This window comes from Rhinatrema bivittatum, unplaced genomic scaffold, assembly GCF_901001135.1.
Source record: "Rhinatrema bivittatum unplaced genomic scaffold, aRhiBiv1.1, whole genome shotgun sequence".
NCBI classification, from domain to species: domain Eukaryota; kingdom Metazoa; phylum Chordata; class Amphibia; order Gymnophiona; family Rhinatrematidae; genus Rhinatrema; species Rhinatrema bivittatum.
The window spans coordinates 88,101-107,222 of NW_021820587.1; the positions used below are offsets into that span (position 1 = coordinate 88,101).

General features: G+C 46.1%; 1 protein-coding gene across 1 annotated transcript; it reads left to right on the plus strand.

Annotated features, from left to right (window-relative positions):
* The first annotated feature begins 14,177 nt into the window (after nt 1-14,177).
* LOC115081739 lies at nt 14,178-18,249 on the plus strand. Its single transcript, XM_029586154.1, has 2 exons — nt 14,178-14,243; nt 14,956-18,249. Exons 1-2 carry the CDS (start codon nt 14,227-14,229, stop codon nt 16,874-16,876), a joined length of 1,938 nt encoding a protein of 645 aa, XP_029442014.1. The 5' UTR covers nt 14,178-14,226; the 3' UTR covers nt 16,877-18,249.
* The last annotated feature ends 873 nt before the right edge of the window (nt 18,250-19,122 follow it).

A 19,122-nucleotide genomic window follows, 5' to 3' on the forward strand; every position in this document is an offset into this window, starting at 1 on the left:
GAGAGTAGGGAATTTTTTTTCTTAATTTTAAATGTTCTATCTTAATTTCATGTATCTGTTTTGAAATATTTTAATGGGCTTTTGAAAACTTTTGAAAATGTTTGTGAGTTTAATTATTGGATATTCTGTGCATCAGCTGTTTTTGAAATATTTCTTCTTTCTATAGTTGTACTATTATGATTGCTGTGTTATATTTCATGATTTTATTATTGTTTTATGAAGTTTGATGGTGTTTTTGTTTTTCCATTGTTTTGTTTTTTCATTGTATATAGTCTCATAATTTCCAGTTCAGATTTTCTCTGCATGTTTCTATTTTTACTTTACAGTGTTTTTATTCTGTATTTGGTAAGAGTCCGTCTGTTGCCTGATTGTGTGACCAAGATGAGGAATTCTGCTGGCATGTAGTTTCTCTGTAGGGATCTATAACAGCCTGACTTGCTCTGTTTTCCTAATAGGAGGTGTATTGGTGTTTTTGGGCCTAGCATAATATTTGCAGTGTAGCCTTTCCTAGGTAGGGTTGTTACTGTTTGAGTGCTGGCAGTTAGTGCTGTTTTAGTATGGGAGGTTTACTAAATTTTAGTTGTAATTCAGTTTACATATGGCTTTCTGGGAGCCAAGCCCTCAATAAATGCACTTTACAATAGGCCTAATACCATATTGGTTCAAAGTGTCTTTTTCTGGTTGGCACCATAGCAATGCATGTAAAAATAATATACATGTGGTTGTGATGTTTTTATTTCAGAAGACTAAATGTCTTTTTTCATGTAAAAATCTTTTTTTTATAAATGCATAACTTTTTTTTTTTTTAATTTAAAGTTTTTTATTAAGCGACGTATTGTTATACATTAATTCGCTCGGTCATACAAATATAATACGATACAAATGATGGAATAGTTAACAGTAACTAATATCTTACTCAGTGAAGCCTGTCAATCAAAAAATGGAAACTGGGTCCAATTACAAACACCAACAATCATAAAGGACTCACGTTCCTGTTCACACAGATATTCTCAGACGTGATGACTTTAGACCATTCATAATAGGCATCATTGTGTGGTATATTTATACCGATCTCACTCTGCCTTATGTTTAATCATAGGTCAGTCCATATAATTCTTATTTTTTTCTTTTTTCGTGATGATACACCTCGGTGAATATATTCAATTTAAAAATTGTTCATGTGCTTTTACACCATAATGATCATTAACCAAACTTATCTGTATATCGCCGTTACGATGCTGATTATTCTCTTCAATCACTCTCCACGCAAGCTCTGATGCCCTTAATTTCGTCAGCAATATGAAGAATTCACATATTGCTGATGAAATTAAGGGCATCAGAGCTCGGCGGTTTGGTTAATGATCATTGTGGTGTAAAAGCACATGAACAATTTTTAAATTGAATATATTCACCGAGGTGTATCATCACGAAAAAAAATAAGAATTATATGGACTGACCTATGATTAAACATAAGGGATAGTTAACAGTAAGCCATGAACTTCGTAGACAACTAATTATTAATGTATAACAAATATATATGTAACAAGTCATATATACAGTATAAGTTTTCAAACTATCTCCGCTCCCCCCACCCCTCACGCTCAAAGCGAGAAGTATATTACAATTGTAGCTTAATGTGATGCACTCCATTATGGAGCTGGTACAAAGTCATCGAACCTGATACCTATAGCAAGAGGGCTGAGATGTTTTACCCTGTCATTGTGCTGCAGATCGTAAGAGTTTATTCTTCCATACGAGAAAGGCGTGCCATGTTAGTGTTGTGTTTGTGTGCTGTAATTTTGGATAGTAAATAAATGTTGTCAACTTTCTGTTGTATTTCTGTACGAGTGGGCACTTTAGGAGCTTTCCAAGATCTGGCTATTTCACATCTGGTAGCCGTAAAGATCAGATGGACTAGTCTATTATCGTCCATCGATAGCTCTCTGACCTTAGTTCCCAGTAGAGCTTGGGCTGGCGTAATTTGAGGTATCCCTTCTACCATTTCTCCTAGCCACTTGAATATCTCTAACCCATACCCCCTTGATGACTAAGCATTCCCACGACATATTTATTTATGTATTTAAATGTTTTTATATACCAGTATTCGTGTATACATCATATCGGTTTACAGCGAACTTAACAAGGTACAATGAAACAGGTTGGAACCAATTTATAACAGTTTAAAACCAGGTAAACCATTGTTGTACCTGTAAACCGGAGTGAAGGCCAGCGCCAAACTTCGGTATATAAAAACATACACATAAATAAATATAATACAATTTAAAACGAATTAAAGAAATTTGAACAAGATTAAAACAAATTACAGCGATCTAGGGGGGGCAGGGATGGGGGGAAAGTAATAATAGGTGGGACAAGAGGGGGAGACAAGGCGGGCACTGTACGGTGTTGCAATATAACAAGTTATGGGGAAAATTTAAAACAATTTAATACAAATTACAGCGAGCTTGGGGGGGTAGTAGAAAGGCGAGGGAGGGCTAGGGAAGAGGGGGGAAGGCAAGAGCGTACTCCCCCCCCCCCCCCCCCCACATTTCCTCCAGCAATTACCCGAGATGGATGGACGTTTGCGATGCAATTTTTGCGGGCTGGGGAACTTGGCAGCCTGGCGGGTTGAGCAGCCCCCGGTGGGCTAGTCCTGACACTTAGGCTTTTTCGTTGCACGCCGCATGCTAGGCCATGGTGGTGTTTTTCCCGTGCTCCTGTGCGTGCTCTGCTGCCCTCTTCAGGCTGTTGGTGTGCGCAGTGCGCTCAGTTTTCGGATGCGCTTTTTAAGCACACACATTTTAAACTGTTCTCATGCTTAGCTTGACGCACAAGTTGTGCGTGCGCCTTGCCACGCTTCCTTCTAGGCGCTTATTTTTTGTGCGCACTCCTCTTTTAAGCTCGAGCCATTTAGATGCACATTTACCACTGCGATGGTGCCGATAAGCAAGAAGACTAAGCTTCTCCCTATTTATTTATTTTTGACTTTTATATACCGATCTTCTTGCATTCGATACAAATCAAACCGGTTTACAGTGAAACAAATAAAGCTTGCCCTTGAGCAATTACATAGAACAAAAAAACAAAAAACATCCATCAAACAACTTTGAGTTACATGGTATAAGCGCCAAATAATATCAAGAACAATTAGCGTAACATAGCAATAAGTATAAACATAGGTATTAGATTGCCTATGTTGCCTAATTGTGTTGCCTGTCATATTAGGTCTTCTCAACCTGACCTGGCGTCTAACCTACGTCAGCGCTGCACAGACCCTCAGGGAGAGTTGTCTTCCTCTGATGATGGGTTGGTCACAGCCTTGACTGGAGGGACGCCAGACCTTGGTTCTCACTTGACTGGCTACTCCGCAGGCGAGGGCAGTTCTGTGGGACCAACTCCAGTTCCTTCCGGACTCTGCTGCGTTTTCTTAGGTGGAATTTTTTCAAGGTTTACAAGCCTTTCTTTGGGCGTAGTCCTCCGTGTCCCCCATTTCAGTCCAGTCGGACCCTCAGCTGGTGGCTCCTCTCTCTTCCAGTACTTTGTTTAAGGCCAGATCTCGCCTTGGCTCCCTATGGATGTTCCCAACAGGAATCTGGATGGCACTGATGATGAGGTTGATCCTGATTCCCTGGAAAATGGGGAAAATTCCTCCAGGACTGGAACTGTATCAGACCATGTTGCGGTTCTTTCATAGAGATGAACTATCGGGCCTGATTTCCCAGACCTTGAAACAGCTGGGTGTCCCTGGTTCGGATGCTATGTCAGAGCCAAGGAAGAAGCCCATGTTGGTTTCCTTATGTAAAGCTTCTTGTTTCTTACCTGTGATGGATGCCATTCAGGAATTGATTGATCTGGAATGGGACACCACAGAGGCAAATTTTACAGGGGATTGGACATTGGAAGGCCTGTACCCCCTGGATCCGGCTGTGAGAGAACTTTTAAATTTTCCCAAAGTGGATGCACTGGTATATGCACCTTCCAGAGCAAGAGATAGGGGGACATCTCTCTCTCTTTTATCAGAAGTGGGTCGAGATCTCGTTGGACCATTGGGTCCTGGAGGTGATACAAGAAGGATATGCGCTGGATTTTCACAGCAGTCCTTGGGACATATTCATGGTGTCTCCTTGTCACTCCCCACAGAAGAAGCAGGCAATGGAATTCACGCTTCAGAGGCTCCTCGGGCTAAGGGTTGTGGTTCTGGTGCACACGTCTCAACAAAGTATGGAGCAATATTCAATTAATTTTGTTGTGCTCAAATAGGAGGGCTCCTTTCGTCCCATTCTGGATATCAAGAGGGTCAGCTGTCATTGTGCTCAAATAGGAGGGCTCTTTTCGTCCCATTCTGGATATCAAGAGGGTCAGCCGTCATTTGAAGGTAACTCATTTTCGCATGGAAACCTTACGCTCTGTGATAATGGCGGTGTATTCGGGAGAATTGCTGACCTCCCTGGATCTGTTAGAGACTTACTTCATATTCCCATCCAATTGGAACACCAATGCTTTCTATGCTTTGCGGTGTTGGGGCGCCGTTATCATTTTCGGGTGCTGCTTTTTTGGTCTAGCCACCACTCCGAGAACATTTTCCAAGGTTATGGTGGTCGTAGCAGCGGCCTAGCAAAAAGAAGGGATCCTGGTGCACCCGTATTTGGCTGATTCTGGCAAAGGCTCAGGAAGAGAGCCTCCCGATGACCCACAGGGTGATCTCCTTATTGCAGGAGCTCGGTTGGGTAGTGAACCCAGCCATCCCAGTCATTGGAGTATCTGGGGGTTTGGTTCGACACGGGGCAGGACAGAGTTTTTCTACCAGACGTTTGGATTCAGAAATTGATGTCTCAAGTGCGTCAGTTGGTCAACACTATATAGCCGACGGTGTGGTTATTCCTACAGGTGCTCAGGTTGATGACGGCTACCCTGGAAGTGGTGCCATGGGTGAGGGTGCATTTGTGTCCCCTTCAGAGCTCTCTGCTGTCTTGTTGGAACCCGCAGTCTCAGGACTATGCTGTTTGGCTCCACTTGCCGATGGAAATCTGCTCCCACCTCCAGTTTTGGTTGCAGGAGGATCATCTAGAAAAGGAGTGCCCTTGTCCTCTCCGACCTGGTTGGTACTCATGACAGATGCGAGTCTCCACGGTTGGGGGGGGCTCACTGTCTGGAGTTAATGGCCCGAGGGCATTGGAATGCCGAAGTGTTCCACCCGAACATCAATCGACTGGAAGCCCAGGCAGTTTGGCTGGCATGCTTGCAGTTCACCCACAGGCTGTGGGAGCAAGTGGTTCATGTGATATTGGACAATGTAATGACAGTGGTCTTTATCAATTGCCAGACAGGATCCAAGAGCCAGCAAGTGTTGCAGGAAATAGACCAGTTTATGGACTGAGCGGAAGATCATCTGCAGATGATTTCTGCCTCTCGCATTACAGGAAAAGACAACGTAAGAGCAGACTTTCTCAGCAGGGAGAGTTTGGACCCAGGAGAGTGGGTGTTGTCAGTGAGGCGTTTCAGCTGATTTTAGATCACTGGAGCCTTCCATTCCCGTTGAAGCTTGGTTATTCCTCTGCGATGTTTGCCACCTTGTGCCGCGCTCGCACGTTCTTCACTTCTTTGGCTTATGTTTGGGTTTGGAGAGTTTTTGAGGCCTGGTGTGAGGAGTGGGGTGTTCTTTCTTGTTCAGTTACGATCCCACTCATTCTGGATTTTTTGCAGAATGGGTTGAGTAAAGGATTGGTCCTTAATTCCTTGAAGGTGCAAGTTGTGGCTCTTGCCTGTTTCAGAGGCCCGGTGAATAGTGTTACCTTGTCATCTCATCCTAATGTGGCCCATTTTTTGAAGCATCTTAGGCCTTCCTTGAGGTTCCATTGTTGAGTCTTAACTTGGTGCTGGATTTCTTGGCAAGCCCTATGTTCTGACCACTGCATAGCCTTTCCTTGTGGTTGTTGACCTTGAAGACTGTGTTCCTGGTGGCTATATGTTCAGCATGTCGACTTTCTGAGCTGCATGCCTTATCTTAAGAACATAAGAACATGCCATACTGGGTCAGACCAAGGGTCCATCAAGCCCAGCATCCTGTTTCCAACAGTGGCCAGTCCAGGCCATAAGAACCCAAAAACTAAGTCTATTCCATGTTACCGTTGCTAGTAATAGCAGTGGCTATTTTCTAAGTCAACTTAATTAATAGCAGGTAATGGACTTCTCCTCCAAGAACTTGTCCAATCCTTTTTTAAACACAGCTATACTAACTGCACTAACCACATCCTCTGGCAACAAATTCCAGAGTTTAATTGTGCGTTGAGTAAAAATGAACTTTCTCCGATTAGTTTTAAATGTGCCACATGCTAACTTCATGGAGTGCCCCCTAGTCCTTCTAGTATCCGAAAGAGTAAATAACCGATTCACATCTACCCGTTCTAGACCTCTCATGATTTTAAACACCTCTATCATATCCCCCCTCAGCCGTCTTCTCCAAACTGAAAAGTCCTAACCTCTTTAGTCTTTCCTCATAGGGGAGCTGTTCCATCCCCTTTATCATTTTGGTTGCCCTTCTCTGTACCTTCTCCATCGCAATTATATCTTTTTTGAGATGCGGCGACCAGAATTGCCGGGCGCTGTTCCTTCGGGTGACTCAAAGGGCATTAAAGCTGCATACTGTTCCATTCTTCTTGCCCAAGGTAGTCTTGTATATTCATTTGAATCGGTCCATCTCCTTGCCATCCATGGATAACATCAGGGCAGCAGATTATTGCCTCTTATGTTCCTTGAAAGACAAGCGCCTTGTATGGTATCTGGAGGCTTCTGAACCTTTTCAAAAGACGGATTGCCTGTTTGTTCTCCATGGTGGGAGTAAGCAAGGTGCTTCGACTTTGCGGGCTACCCATAGCTCATTGATTAAGGAGGTAGTCACAGCCATTTCTGTGGATGCTGAAAAGCCGTTGCCCTCACAGGTTAGGGCTCAATCCACTAGGGCTCAGGCAGTGTCATGGGTGGAGATTAGTTTGTTGTCTCCCATCGATATCTGCCAAGCTGCGACGTGGTCCTCCTTACACACCTTTTCCAGGTTTTACCATCTGGATGTGCAGGCCCGGAAGGATGCAGCCTTTGCATGTGTGGTGTTGCCTGGACTGCGGGCAGCCTCCCACCCTGTTGGGGAGTAGCTTTGATGGACTCAGCTTCCCACCCTTGGCTGCCACATGAGTTTGTCAATATTCCTCCTGTGGGGTTCTGGATCCCAAGGGATTACTGTACGTGCTCCTCTAGTCCCTAGATTGGGGAACCTAGCATTTTTTGTGAATTCAGTGTTTATGGTTGGATGAATACAGTCCTGGTGTCTGTTTTTAATCAAGTTTTTTGCTAGTCTGTCCACAGTTGCTTTTGAAGAGAATATTGGCAGGCTGACGTCACTGCAGGGCTATATGTACTGTGACATCAGCTTGCTCTGTCTCCATCTGCTGGCAGGGGAACATAAACTCACTGGTCCTGAGTCCATCTATCTACACTAAGGAAAACAAAATTATCAGGTAAGTAATTTCTCCATTTTCAGACTTATCTGCTATGTAAGATGCAGTCACTGCTACAGCTGATGCCTAGTTGTCCCCTTAAAGCTGCGCTGCCAATAAGTACTTTCATTGCAGACAAACCCAATGGTGTCCAGAGGAATCTTGGAGAAATCATCAAACCCTATGAGCGGAAGGGTTTCTGGCTTGTTGCGCTGAAAGTTTTGCAGGCCTCTGAAGACCTTCTGAAACAGCATTACATTGATCTGAAGGACAGGCCATTGTTCTGTGTGTGGACTCTGGACATGTTGTCGCTGTGATTTGGGAAGGTCTTAATATAGTCAAGACAAGAAGAGTGATGCTGGGCGATACAAACTCTGCAGGTGCCAAGCCTGGCACTATCCATGGTGACCTGTGCATTCAGGTTGGCACTCTGTGCAAAGTGCTGAGGAGATCAACTCTGATTTAAACTTGAGGAGCTGTTAATTACACAAGCTGTGGTTATGACTAGATCTATGAATAAATCCTCCTCTCTCCAATCATCAAACCTCTGAAACTTTTAAATTATGCCCTTGGGAACAAGTCTATCATACTTTCACTTGATTACAAATAAGCTATCAAATAGTATTTGCTATTTACTCTCCACTTAGTGTTACAGCAAACCATCAGCCTTTATAAAGGTGACTGGAATTATATTTTATGTGAAATGTTTGCTCTCGCTTTTCCCCAGAAAATATCAGGCATTGTACAGACGTTTCAGAGGGATATACAGACCAGCTCCTTGGATTTACAGCCAGCCACTTCTATTTGGAGTGAGTTTTTCTCTGCTTTGATCTTAGAAGCTGTGTCTGTCCTTAATGATAAAGGTCAGCTTCTGTATGTCCTGTCCCTGCTCCTCAGGCCTAATCAAACTTCTTCGGCATGAACTAGGCCAGTTCATCACTAGGACTTACTAACGTACCTTTGGTTGAAGGTCAGTTTCCCTTGCTATTGAAAAACGCTTCCGTTTACCCTATATTAAAAAATACGAAGATGGATCCCTCAAGTCCCCTGAATTATCGCCCTGCCTCCACATTGCCGTTACTAGCTAAGGTTACAGAGAAGGTGGTGTTTACACAATTACAGGAGTTTAAGGGACATAACTGGCTAGACAATGCTCAGTTTGGCTTTTGCCCTGGACACGGTACAGAATCCTTACTCTTATCTGTGTTTGACAGCTTTTGCCAGGGCTCTGATGCTGGGACCAAATTTCTGCTGGTAATGCTGGACATTTCATCAGCTTTCGATACCCTGAATCATGCCATCTTGTTGGACTGTACGAGATCCTGGGTATTGGGGCTACTGTTTATGCGTGGGTTTCCTAATGTCTTTCAGACCGCTTTTACAGGGTGAATATGGATTGTGTTCTTTCGCATCTATTCCCCCTACCCACGGTGGTTCTACAAGGGTTCTCCCTTTCTCTCATTCTTTTCAATACCTATTTAACACCTCTCTGGCTGTTTCCTTCTTGTATGGTTGTCCAATTCAAAATATATGCTGATGACATCCAGTTTTTCTTCCCTGTCTCCTCTTCTATGGAAATGGCGTTGGAGAAAGTGTCTTCCTGTGCTGCCCAGATCAGAGATTGCTTATCAGAAAATAAACTACTGTTGAACATTAAAAAAAAATGGAAGTTCTACTTTTATCTCGATTAGTAACTGATATTACTTCGCTTCATGCTATTATTGACGCTATTTCCATTCCCATCAAAAACCAAATGTATAACCTCGGAGTTCAAATAGACTCCGCATTATCATTGCGCCCTCAAGGTGTAACCCCTTTTTTGGAGGATTGTTCCCCCAAAGGGCACTTAAGTAATTTATTTCTTCAGGGGCTGCTGCAGCTGACTCTTTATCCCAGGGTGGGGGGACTCTTTTTCTGGGGGGAAGCTCTCGTTTATGTCCCAGATGAAACAAGCTTGCCAGTCTGTGTGAGGTTATTTTGTGCTTCCCATGGGGTGAGAGGCTACAAGAACCCAGGACCAGGTCTGGGAGTTAAATATAAGTTTACTGACTGATACTCATAAATTAAAGTCCATTTCCCAGAAGTGTGACCTTGCATCTTACTGGTGGTACAGATATAATGCTGGGTAGGTAGGTAGGTGTCCTTTCACCAGACATCTGCGTACAGCCCATGATGATTTTAAATGTACAAACTCTCCTAGCAGCTGTGCGGGAATCCTAGTGGAGGTGTCCCCAGCTTTTCCTGCCAATAAACATTTTCTCCTCCGACACCCAGCCCATCCTGGTCCTTTGATGGGAGAGATCTGATAGGGTCTCCTGCTCTTGTTCTTCCTTCTGTAAAGAATCTTTCATCCTTACTCTCTGATCTTTCAGGGGAACTTCTCTTGAGGAAAATGTTAGTGGGATCAGGCAAGTTCTCCACTCTGAAATCCCAGTGGGGAAAGGGGATCCAACCCCCCACTCTTCTTACGTCCAAACAATACTTGAAGGCTTAAACTCGATATCTCTTCTGCCCTCACCGTCTCTTGCAGCAGGATCCATCACTGGTGCTTGCCCACCTAGGGTTTAGAATAGGCTCACGGGTCACTGGTCCCCTGGTGAGAGCCCTTTTGCCCCAAAGGGGTATCAGGCTTAAAAGTCTATCCCATTATAAATTTTAAGAAGGACCCTCAGGCAGGGAGTGGAGGTGTCACTTCTAAAAGAAACTCCTTTGGGTGAAGGTGGGAGGCCCCACCAGAGGGTGGAAAAAATACGTCTTTACTCCTTAACTGCTTCCTCAGACTGAACGCACAGTGCATTAATATGGCCGGGCTAAATAGTGTTCAGGCACCCAATCCACACTCTCCAGATGGGAGGGGCTGAGGGTTATGGGTGGCTCCTTACAGAGTGTGTTCTAAGACGGGGACAGTGACATCTGGTGGTCAGACCGGGAAGGACCGCCACACAGATATCCTATCATAAAACTAAAGCTTTTGCGTTCTTTAAAACCGCTACTAAATTACACCGATTTTCGCATCATCACTCAATCATTGGTCCTGTCTGCCTTGGACTACTGCAGTGTCCTTTTTTTTTTGGGGGGGGGGGCCTCCCCTCTTCATATTTAAAATTACTCCAACTGATACACAACTCAGCAGCTTGATCAGTGGAGATCTCTAGTATTTGGCTGCCTTACATTGGCCTTCTCTCCTGTGGTGGATTAAATCCAAGACACTTACCCTGGTCTTCAAATCGCTTCATAATTTACTCCCTCCTTGCATTGCATCCACACTACATAATTATTAACCTAGCCGGATACTTTGGTCATCCCCCCAGTGTTTATTAGAAACTCCTTCCTTATGTGAAATAAGGCTGAATCTAGAAAAAAAGAACTGAGGGTTAAAACAGACCTACTACATTTTAGAAAAAAACTATTTCTTTTCCCAGACTTTCCCCCATAAATCTCTAATGTTGCAAGCTAAGTAGATGTAGGTAGTACCATGGTGCAGTTGGACAGAACAGGTACGGTGTATGAGATTGGAAACAAGAGTTGTATATACAGGTGGCTGAATTGTTACTGTATATTCAGTCTGTTTTTTTGCATTTCTATCTTGTCTGTTAAGATATGTTTTTATTTTGTTATCCACCAAGATCTGTGGATTGGTGGAATATGTTTCTTAAAGAAATAAAAAAAAAGTGCTATTTAGCCGAATAAGTCTTAAAACTCTATATATTCTGCTAAGTCAGATAGTCGGATAAGTCCAAAAAACACTACTTAGATGGAACTTAACCGGGTAAGTCTGAACTTGCGCAGCCTGTGGTTTTTACATACGCGAGCATGTTTGCGTGCATATGTACTCATATTTTATAACCTGCGCATAACATTTGCATGCAGGTTAAAAACATACTGTGTCACCTGTGCACGTGCCCATATACATGCGTACCTGAATGCTACTCATCTTGAGCTACCACTGAAAAGGTTACAGCTAAATACAAATAAACAAGTAACTGCTTGCTTACAGGTGACCTCATTAGCTCTTTTCTGGAAATGGCATTGATTTAAAATAAAACACATTTTAGATGATGAGAAATCTGCTGCTCTGCTGTCCCAGATGTGTACTTGATGTGTACTTGACGTGTAAATGTTACACTTTTGCCATTCAGCTGTTTCCAGTAACTCATGCAGAGGTAAATATAAGTGAGCAAATAACAGGTTGTTTGAAGACAGAAGAGGAATGGATGAGAGCAAAGAAGATGATTTTGAATATGACCAAGACTGAAATGTTCTGGATAAGTTGCACCATTCCAGTTGAAGAGGTGCCCGAGATTACCCCTGGTGATAAGGTGATTCCCTTGCAAGCAGAATGAAAGGATTTGGAGATTATTTTAGATGTTGATTTATCTTTTACACTACAGGTGAAAAAAGTCATGCAAGCTGCTTATTTTAAATTCCGAGTGGTCTGGCATTTGCGTTTTTGGTTTTGGGGAAAAGATGATTTTAGAACAGTGGGGCAACATTTGGTCTTGTCAGCATTAGACGACTGTAATATAATTTACAATGGATTTCCAAAAGAAACAGCTACAGTTTTACAAATAATACGAAACTCAGTTAATAGAGGGAGTCCCAGTAGAGATTCATATTACACCAGTATGGTTAATATTACACTGGTTGCCCATCATTCAGAGAGCAAAATGTAAATGTATTATGTTGGTGTAGCCCAACTACAAACTGGACCAAGTTATTTGAAGGACTTAATTCCACAGAAGCCGGAGCGAGTGTTGCGAGCAAATGAGCGAAACCTTCTGAGTGCTGTTGAAGGAGTACTTGGAGGAGAGCTGTTTGGGTCTTAGGACCCACGCTATGGAATAACCTTCCTGAGGTGTTAAAGAAGGAAGGGCATAAAAAACGGCTCTTTCAAGAGGCTTATGCTGAGTAGTCGCTGGGGATTTTTCTTATGTTTTTGAAATTTAAATGCAGATTGTTCTTATTGTTTTTAAAGGAAGCTTTATGTCATTTTGTAATAATGCTATCTATGTCATTTTAATGTTTTGAAACTGTTTTATTGTTGTACTCTGCATCGGACAGGTTTCCTGAGAGTTAGCAGAATAAAATGTTGTAAATGCCTTGGGAAAGCTTGGGTGTCCTGGTGTGGTTAGCTCAGCCATTCCCCTGCCTAACGAGCGAGGCCGTGACACCCAATGGACTGCTCCTAATATCCCCTTCTCAATGTGTGGCTTTACAGATTCCCTTTGGGATGAGTTTCTAAGGCCTGGATTTTCTAACGTTGCACGGCTTTCTGAATTGCGCGGAAGCAGGGGGCGGGCCTGCGAAAGCCGGCAGCGATCGCATCACCGCGGTGTTGTCGCTGCCGGCTTTTGCACCCAATAGCGCCACTGGCGGCGATAACAGGTCTTACCTTATCGGCGCCAGCAAAGTGTCCGCCCCGACTTGCCAGGTTCTTATGGCCTGGATTGGCCACTGTTGGAAACAGGATGCTGGGCCTGATGGACCCTTGGTCTGACCCAGTATGGCATGTTCTTATGTTCTTATTTGGTCTTTCGCTTTTAGCACTGCCTCTGAGTAATGCAGATGTTCAGGGAGACTTCTCTCAAGTAAATGTGATTAAGTCCAAGACAAGAAACCGAATGGCCAATGCAACGCTTTCAGCAATACTGCAAGTGCGTTATGCATATGCAATGAGACACCAAGGTATTTACTGCACCAGCTTCTTGCCAGCCAGTAATAAGCTGAAGCAATTCAAAGAAAATGTGTATGGTGACCATGCTGACAATACAGAGGATGAAGAGGTACTGGCTGTTGGCATCGACTGTCAGACCTTTTTTTAGTTAATGGTAAAAGCTACAGCAATTTACTACAATAAAGTTAGCAGTTTTGTGTGGTTTACAAAAGTATTTGAAGTGTTTTCTGTGTATAAATACATTCGAATAAAAGTTTGTCTCATGTGTTTTGGGCTTGTTCTGTCATGACAACCTGGCAACTTTGGTGCTGACGGCAGGCCATGCCTACCCTTCCAGACAAACCGCAGAGGTCTGTGTAGCACTGCCCTCCACCCCCCGGTGATCCTCCTAGTGCTGACAGGCCCCGATTCCTGTATGGAAGCCCAGAGGAGGGTGGGGGTCTCTGAGTGCAGAGGAGCCCTGCTGGAGGAGAGGTCTAGGGGCATGAGGCTGTGGGAACGACACCTTCAGAGCTCCAGCATAATTTTGCTGCAGAGCTGAAGGCACAGGCCTGGTAGATCTGTGGGTAAATCCAAATCTGTTTACATTGTAGTATTTAAAAAAGTTAAATAATATTTCCTTAATAATTAAGTAAGATGGCAAACATAATTGTTTATCAGCCAACTGCATTATCTAAAACCGTGCTATAGCACTCCTGCTTAAAATGTTTTAGATTTCTTTTTAGTGTATGCTTTAAAAATCAAAACCTTGTGCCCAAAGTGGGGTTCTGAGTTGCCACCTCTAATTCATGCAATTAATGCTCGACCCATTGCGCTCTCTGCATTCTCTGTAAATACCACAAACGAGGAAAGGCACCGCGCACGAGGAGCTCTAAAACGCTGGGCTCCGCGTGGGTTCCTGCGCGCGATCCCTCCTGGGGGGGGGAGGGGGGCAGCGGAGGTGAAAGGCGGCCGCGAGCCTCTCGCGCCGTCGCGTGCGGCGGAAGGTCACGTGCTGTGCACAGGGTGCAGGAACCCGGCGGCAGCGCACGTGGCGCGGCCAGCGGGAGCAGCAGCAGCAGGATGGAGAGCGAAGCGCGGTGAGCGGCGTCCCGGGGGGGGGCTGGTGCGGGGATACCCGGGGGGTGCATATCGGGGCGGATCCTGATCGGGGGGGTAATTCTGTGGCGAGCGCTGTGGGTCGTGGAGGGTCACGAGGGGACCTGCCTGCGTATTACTGGGGGTAACGCTGTGCGCTGCTGGGGCGATCTCTTTTGGGGGTGGTTAGATTTGTGCTATTTGAAATGTATCCAATGCAGTAATGAAGGATCACCTTATTTAAAACAAAAAAAAAAAGCACATAAAGGGGGAGGGGCAGGAAATTATCTGCCCTCACCTACAAGAAAAGGGCAGGACGTCGTCAGAACAGCCAAAAAGCACTTGGCGTAGCCCTCGGGCAATAATTTATAAAACGGGCCATACTATAACAATCACCTCCAAGGTAGAAGTATACGGTACGATATATATGGTACGATAAGACCTGGTCTTGAGTGTCGGTATAGTAAAAGAAGTTAAATAAATAAATAAATAAATATATAAAAGTGGAGGCCAGCAGGTTGCCTTTGACTTCCAGTGTGCAGGATTAAGTGAAACCCTTTGTGATATTATTCACCAGTAGGCTTGAGTGCTGAGGACTTACTGTGTAGTATTAGCGTAATGTCCTTTATTGGGGAATAATTTGTGAGTTATCCTATCGGACTGTAGTACTTATTTCATGAGGCGTGTCATTTATGCTTTATCTTTTTTTGCCAGAGAGGATAATGGGTGCCAGCCTCTCACCAGCCCAACAATACCAAGTAACAAGGAGGCAGAATGCAGCAAAGCTCAGCATCCACCCAAGGCAGCTGTGCCAGAAGCAAGTGCACCAGCAGAGGGCAGGAGAGTGCCAGAGAAGAAGCCAAGTGCCTCCTCCATCAAGCATTCCTCTTCCTTGCCCCTCCACCACAAGGCAATGGAGAAGATTAACCACCATTCTTCTTCAGCCTCCAGCCCACTAGACCTGCAGAGCTCTGTGTTCGGTCGATCCTCCTCCTCCTCCCTGTCCTCAATGACCGTCCCTATCCGCCTTGATGCCCTCTCCTACCTGCTGAATAATGCCCTGATGGGGGCTGGCAGGATGGCTCCTCAAAGGCTGTACTGTGGCAACCAGTGCGCTGCCATGCAGATGTGTCCAGCCAGTCCTGCCCCTGTGTGTCGCAGCCAGATGGGCCAATACGCACAGCCTCCTTGCAGCAATTACACAGGATGCACTATGCATTGCACGCCCCCCGCCTGCTTTGCTCAGCCTCTGGCGTATCCAGGAAGCCTGCTCACTGACCCTTCAAAATTGCCAGGGCGGCCGGCTGGAGGCCAGCATGATGTTCCCTCTGCTCATCCACCAGTGTTTCCGAATAAGAGCGTGGGCGCCTGGAATGCGGCTGGGGGAGGATATAACCAGCACATTGGTGGCAGTGGAAACGTGCCAGAGGCCAACAAATGGGCCAGTGCGCCAACAGAAACATTTGGTGAAAGGCAGTCTGGCAGCTTTGGTCCAGCGAGAGGCTCATTTTCCAGAAGCAGCGAGTGCCAGAGTGCCTGGCAAGATGGGAGCTCGGGGGGCTCCCCTAAGAGAGGTTTTGGAAGCTCCCCAAAGAGGGTCTTTGGAGGATGGAAAGACAACCAGGGGAGAGGTGGACACAGCTGGTCCGAGAGGCCCCCGAGAGATTATGGCAGAGCCATGGGCCGAGCCAGCGGCGAGTTCAGTTCCGGATCTTGGCGAAGGAATCCAAGGGATGAGAACAGGGACTCGCTGTTGGGAGAAAAAACTTGGAGCTCCGGGTTTGGCAACCGGAAACGGAACCAGGAGGAAAAACAGTGGCCCACAGAGGAAGAGCTGCCTCCGAAGCTAGGACTTTGGGCAAACGGTAGAGGAGGAGGAGCAGGAAGAGGTAGAGGAGGCAGCCCATGGCAACAAAGAAGAGGGTTTGAGAGCTCGTCAGTGCAGTCAGATTTGGGAGGCTCTGGAGACAGGTTCAAGTCCAGTACGTTTGCACCATCAAGTGTTGCCTCTGCATCATCGTCCTGCAAGAAAGAAGAGATTTCCAGTGAAGACTGGGAGGCCGAGTATAAGCCAAGACAGTTGCCTACACCAGCCCAGGGGGTACAGAGAGAGGCCTCCCTGGAGCCCAGGCCACGACGGGCAGCAAGCACAAAGCAAGATGACTGGGAGAGCGACTGCAAAGAGGAGAGCAGCAGTCCTCTAGTGGAATCGAAAACCACCGAAACCTCCAAAGAAGGGGCAAGGAACACGAGCAAGGAAAAACCCGATGAGAGTCCAGGCGTGTTCGAGAAATTCATAAACGGCTTCTTCTCGGATATGGTCCCCAAAGGAGGCGAGAGCCGCCGTCAGCCAGAGGACGTGGATGGAGGAGAATGCAGTGACAGCACGGAGGAGGTGGATGTGGGAGTGGACATTGCCAACCCAACCAGCCAAGCACTGGCCGCCCATTCCCAGGAGGGCACCAAAGCTCCCGAGGCCGAGGAGCCGGGCGTGGTCACGGAGATTGCTTCAAGCAGTGCGGATAGGGAGGAAGAAAACACGGCGGAAGCTGTGAGTCCCGCAGAAGAGAAGGGTCCACATGTGCACAGCCATATCCCGGGTTGTCTGACCCACGCTGTAGAGCCGTCTGGGTGAGGTACCGAGTGACATCGTGGTGGAAGAGCATCTGCCACTTCAGTAACTCTGCCTTCTCAAAAATCACTTTCCTTGCTTTGTGCTCTTGACAGGCTGCTGGTGTTTGTTGTTTAACCCTCTGACCGTCCAGCAAGGGGCGACTTGAGCTGATGACCTTGCACGCGAAGTGAAGCCCCTCCTCACCCGCACACACTTTCCTGCAAAAGACACAAACCCTCAGACGTATGAGGGATTTGTGAGGGAAGGCTCCCCTCTTGGTTAAGCAGCTTAGTAGTATCGCTTGACCACCAGGGGGTGAGTTTATTTTTATTTATTTTTATTTTTAATTTTTGGCCAGGTTGAGGTTTAATTTTTGGCCAGGCTAATGTTGAGAGGACATTTTAAAAATTGTGTTGGTCCATTCACTGTTGGGTTTTAAAAGCACGGCTGGGTTTTTTGCCTGCTGCACGGTTTGTTCAGAAAGTGCATATGGCCAGTAACGTGGGACTCCCTATGGGTTTTAACTTGTTTTAAGTCCTTATTTTTTTAGTTTCTTGGCAGGACTTGTGCATCTCCTGGCTCCAGGGCAGCAGGCACAGGCGAGACGGTTTCGGGTCTTCAGCTCCTGTTCCGTCTGTTGCAGAACCAGCTCGTCCGTGCCTGCTGACCCGGGGACAGGTGGAGGAGACATGGGAAAGTGAACCTCGAATCGCATTGCTTTCTGGGAAATCCACTGGCCCTGGCTTTTTCACAGCAGACAGATCTGGCAGGGCATCCACTTATTCCGCAGGGGCCTGGGAATTGCACCTCCGGGTGTGCAGTGGGGGAGGGGGGAGGCACCAGGACCGGATAAGCTTGTCCTGAGTAAGTGGAGCCAGAATTAGATAGATAAAGAACTTAACCCTTTAATGTAAAGCAAGGTTCACCCTTCCGCAGGGGAATCGTGATGATTACTGCTGATTACCAGATGACCCCCTGACACACAGCAGGACAGACTGAGCCAGCCCTTGCTTTTACCCCATTTTGGGCCCTGCACGAGGAAAAGCTGCGCTGGGAGTAAGACCAGGGTGGGGGTCAGCCGGTTCTAGGTGACATGGGGTCATCTGGTCATCCCACACAATGCTCCTTCCTTTAGTAATTACCTGCTGTGTTCTGTTTTCTTGTCACGTCTTACTTTTTATATATATTTTGTTTCCCGTTTGCCAGTAAAGAGTGGCGACAGGTGATGCGAGTTGCTTTCAGCTTCCTTGTTTTTATTCTCCACCTTTCAGTAGAAATAGAATCTAACTTTGTAGGTATAAATGATGGGATGAGGGGGAGGTCGCTCTTTTGCATTTTAACTGTTGTGTCAAACCGTTGGTTTCCTTTGTGCATTAAAGTACAGACTTGCAGAGGTTGCAGAAGTTCGCCTTGTCTGTCTTAACTTCCCCCTGCTGCCTTGGCTTCCGGTTTCCGTCTGACGACTTGAACCCCTTGTGGTCCTTCTGTGTAACTTTGACCTGACCGAACCTGCAGGGCCAGGAGCCTTTCTTCTCAGCTGCCCCAGGATTGTGCTCCCTCTCCCCCACGGGCAGTGAGCTCTCTGGCTCGGAGGGCTGGACTGGGGCTCCCCTTGGGACACCTGCCGTCCTGACTCCGCTCAGTAGATGTGGCTGTGGAGTGATGGCTGGGGCCTGAAAAGCAGGAGATCTGGTCCAGAAATGACACCTGGGTCTCCCGCTTGTGCCTTCAGTGGGCCATTGGACCAGGCCCAGTTTGGTCTGTCTTGTTGCTCCTCAGCTATTTAAAAAAAAAAACAAAAACCCTCACTTACTCAACATAAGCTACTGCTTAGATTCAGAATGGGTTCTGTTGTGTGCTGATGCTATGAGGCAATGACCATTACTGTGGAAAATCTCCAGAGGTCAGCAGAAGTAGCACTTGGTATGACTTTACCTACAGCTACGCAGTGTAACATTATGATGTCCATTGGCCTCTGCACTGACCACAGCCCTGCCTCTCCTTGCCATCTCTCTCTCTATTCCTTCACTTGGGTATTGTCCAGTGCACCGTGCACACATTAACCGCACGGCCGCTACCATTTCCTGTGTCACTGGGCACCTGCTTAGCTAGTGCCACTTGCCTAGCAGACTAAGTGGTGAATTTACAAAGGGATCTAGCCGGCTAGAGAAAGACGTAAGCTGATCTAATCGAAGCCTTGGAACATTAACCAGAGCTGGCTTGTGCTGACTTTCAGGGTTCGCCGGCTAACGCAAGCCTCCTGAATT